Below are 3,296 nucleotides of genomic sequence, written 5' to 3'. Positions count from 1 at the left end.
AGAAATTATTTAATGGTGTTTATGATCTTATAGGGTTCACTTGTTTATAGTATTCTCTTGAAAATGATATCCCCTCTCACACCATTGTATGATTTTAGAACCCTAGCTTACGTGTCTTAACCCCCAAATTGAGGTTTAAATAGATGAGTAAACAAATGTGGAATGACAGCTGAAGCGGCAACCTCGGGCTTCAAGAGCGTGCCCAATGGCTACACCCTACTGCTTCTAGTTTAGTTACTGCGTAGCTCTTTTGTTTAATAACATATGGCTGTGCTCCCACGGCTCTGTTTTAATTAAACTAGTGGCCGGAACTCGGAAGCAAATAATTTATTTTTAGATATGTTCCTAAAAATATCCCAATTATTGCGACCTCCAATATCCCCCTTATCTCTTCCACACCTAGCCATTGCTGTTCCTTCATTCGACCTCTCAACCAACTCCTCTCTTCTTCTCGTCAGAAGAATAAAAAAAAACAATAAAGCAAAGAGGATAAAACCCCATTGATGTAAACTTCACTGACTAGTGTTCAATTTTTTCTTGTTCACAGTCAAACATCAAAGAAAAGATGAAGCGAAATCACCAAGTCAGTTGCGGCGGAGGTCAAAATGGTGGCAATACGTCCGTCTCTAATAGTAGCAAGGCCAAAATTTGGGAGGAGGAGCAAGAATCTGGAAGCATGGATGAGTTATTGGCCGTTTTGGGCTACAAAGTCAGGTCCGATGACATGGCCGATGTGGCCGAGAAGCTTGAACAGCTTGAGATGGTCATGGGTTCAGCTCAACAAGATGGGATTTCACAGCTTTCCGATACAGTTCATTACAACCCATCCGATCTCTCCGGCTGGCTCCAGACCATGCTCTCTGAACTCAACCCAATTGACGACGTCTTGTCAAACTCTCAGCAGCAGAGGCAGAGGCAGAAGCAGAAGCAGATTGAGACCCAATCTCGGGTCATTATTTACGATGACAACTCCGAGTACGATCTCAGAGCCATTCCTGGTATTGCAGCCTACCCACAATCCCAATTGCAAACCGAGACTGAAACTACTAGCAAACGGTTGAAAACCTCAATTGGTTCGGCATCATCATCTTCTTCTTCGATTGAGCCTCGGCCAGTCGTTGTGGTTGATGCACAGGATACAGGGGTGAGATTGGTGCACACACTCTTGGCCTGTGCTGAGGCTGTTCAGCAAGACAACTTGAAGGTGGCCGACGCGCTCGTCAAGCAAGTAGGCACACTCGCCGTCTCCCAGACCGGCGCTATGAGAAAGGTCGCCACTTACTTTGCAGAAGCCCTTGCTCGACGTATTTACAAAGTCTACCCTCAAGAGGATTCTCTCGTTTCTTCCTACTCGGATATTCTTCAGATGCATTTCTACGAGACCTGCCCTTACCTCAAATTTGCCCACTTCACTGCCAATCAAGCTATTCTCGAAGCATTCGCCACCGCAACCAGAGTACACGTCGTCGATTTCGGGCTGAAGCAAGGGATGCAATGGCCGGCTCTGATGCAAGCGCTCGCATTGAGGCCTGGTGGGCCGCCGGTGTTTCGGCTTACGGGTGTTGGGCCGCCGCAGCCGGACAACACAGACGCCCTGCAGCAAGTGGGTTGGAAATTGGCCCAATTCGCGGAGACCATGGGCGTCGAGTTCGAGTTTCGAGGTTTTGTCGCAAACAGTTTGGCTGATCTGGAGCCGTCAATGCTCGACGTCCGTCCGCCGGAAGTAGAGACCTTGGCGGTCAACTCTATTTTCGAGCTCCACTGCCTGTTGGCGCGACCGGGGGCGATAGAGAAAGTCATGGCTTCAATCAAATCCATGAATCCCAAGATTGTTACGATGGTGGAGCAGGAGGCGAATCATAACGGCCCGGTTTTTCTGGACCGGTTCAACGAGTCATTGCACTATTACTCCAGCTTATTTGACTCGTTGGAGGGTTCGTCTGGGCCGAGTGAAGACCTGGTCTTGTCGGAGGTGTACCTGGGAAGGCAGATATGCAACGTGGTGGCATGTGATGGTGGGGACAGAGTGGAGCGCCATGAGACCCTGACGCAGTGGCGGAACCGGTTGAGCCGAGCCGGGTTCGAACCGGTTCATCTGGGATCCAACGTGTTCAAGCAGGCGAAGACGTTGCTGGCGCTTTACGCCGGCGGAGGTGGGTATCAGGTGGAGGAGAACAATGGGTCTCTCATGCTTGGGTGGCACACACGGCCTCTCATCGCCACCTCGGCTTGGCAACTGGCGAGTCCGAGTCCGAGTCCGAGTCCGAGTCCGAGTCGACTCAGTTGATGATTAATGGTGACCATTGGACAGTGAGTGGGGCTGCTGGGTCAGGGGTGACTGTGAAAGAGGGTGAAACAAAATCCACATTAGTAATATTGTTGTGTTTTTACCCCTTCATTTTAAACTTTAGTTGAGCTGTAAAATTTCTAGTGGTCTAGATTTAGTATGCTTTTACTACTGTCTACTTGTCTAGTGTCTACTACTGGACCCTTGTTGCCTTCTTGCACAGTGCAATTTCAATTTCTAGAAGAAGACTTGATGGTGAGAATGTGTAGCTATCCGAGTTTCTTTAATACATGATGATCAGCATTGATTCAATTTGAATTAGTAAGGTTTGACACTTTCAGTGTGGACTCCGTTAATAATGAATACTGAAGATTCTAAAATAGCTATGTGGCCTGCATATGCTTCATGCACCACCTTCCTAAAGCAAAGTCTTGGCGACCATGGGAGTTCATAAAGTAAGAACAGCAAGGTTTTAAATATCTGTGATATTTCTGATATATCTCCCGATATCTCCTTTTTTCAGCGGACCGATATATCTTGGGGGGTAAATATCTTATCTTCTACCGTTTCTGCGAAATTTCTCCGACATCGTCAAATATCCCCGATATATTAGATATTTGCGATATATCACCGATAAAGTGAAGAAATATCTGTAAAATTTGATATAAAAAAAAACTCAGTAATTCTCTAAATGAAAATCTGTGTGAAGAGAGATCTCCTCAAGGCAAATCTGAGTGAAGAGAAATCTCCTCAAGGTGGTGAGTAGAAAATCCCCTCAAGGCGAATCCAGGTGAAGTAAAAAATCCCCTCAAGGCGAATCTAGGTGAGGAGAAATACCCTCAAGGTGATTTTGGGTGAGAAGTAATTCTCTAAATGCAATTCTGTGTGAGGGGAGATTTGATACTGTGTACTGTGACTATGTCTATAACTCTGTATGTAGTTTGTAACTCTGTAGTTGAATAATAGAAAGGAGATAAAAGTTCAATTATTCAAATGAGGCCAAATGATA

The 3,296-nt window shown here is 46.1% G+C and overlaps 1 protein-coding gene across 1 annotated transcript; it reads left to right on the top strand.

Annotated features, from left to right (window-relative positions):
• Positions 1-288: 288 nt before the first annotated feature.
• LOC133720748 (DELLA protein GAI) lies at positions 289-2,605 on the top strand. Its single transcript, XM_062147210.1, has one exon. It carries the CDS (start codon positions 566-568, stop codon positions 2,285-2,287), a length of 1,722 nt encoding a protein of 573 aa, XP_062003194.1. The 5' UTR covers positions 289-565; the 3' UTR covers positions 2,288-2,605.
• Positions 2,606-3,296: the final 691 nt, after the last annotated feature.

This window comes from Rosa rugosa, chromosome 7 (genome assembly GCF_958449725.1).
Source record: "Rosa rugosa chromosome 7, drRosRugo1.1, whole genome shotgun sequence".
Lineage (NCBI taxonomy): Eukaryota > Viridiplantae > Streptophyta > Magnoliopsida > Rosales > Rosaceae > Rosa > Rosa rugosa.
Note: the sequence above shows the minus strand (reverse complement) of the source record. Positions and strands in the feature narration are given on the sequence as shown.

Excerpts from the sequence above, each read along its gene's own strand:
- LOC133720748 (XM_062147210.1), top strand. The coding sequence starts at position 566 with ATGAAGCGAAATCACCAAGTCAGTTGCGGCGGAGGTCAAAATGGTGGC.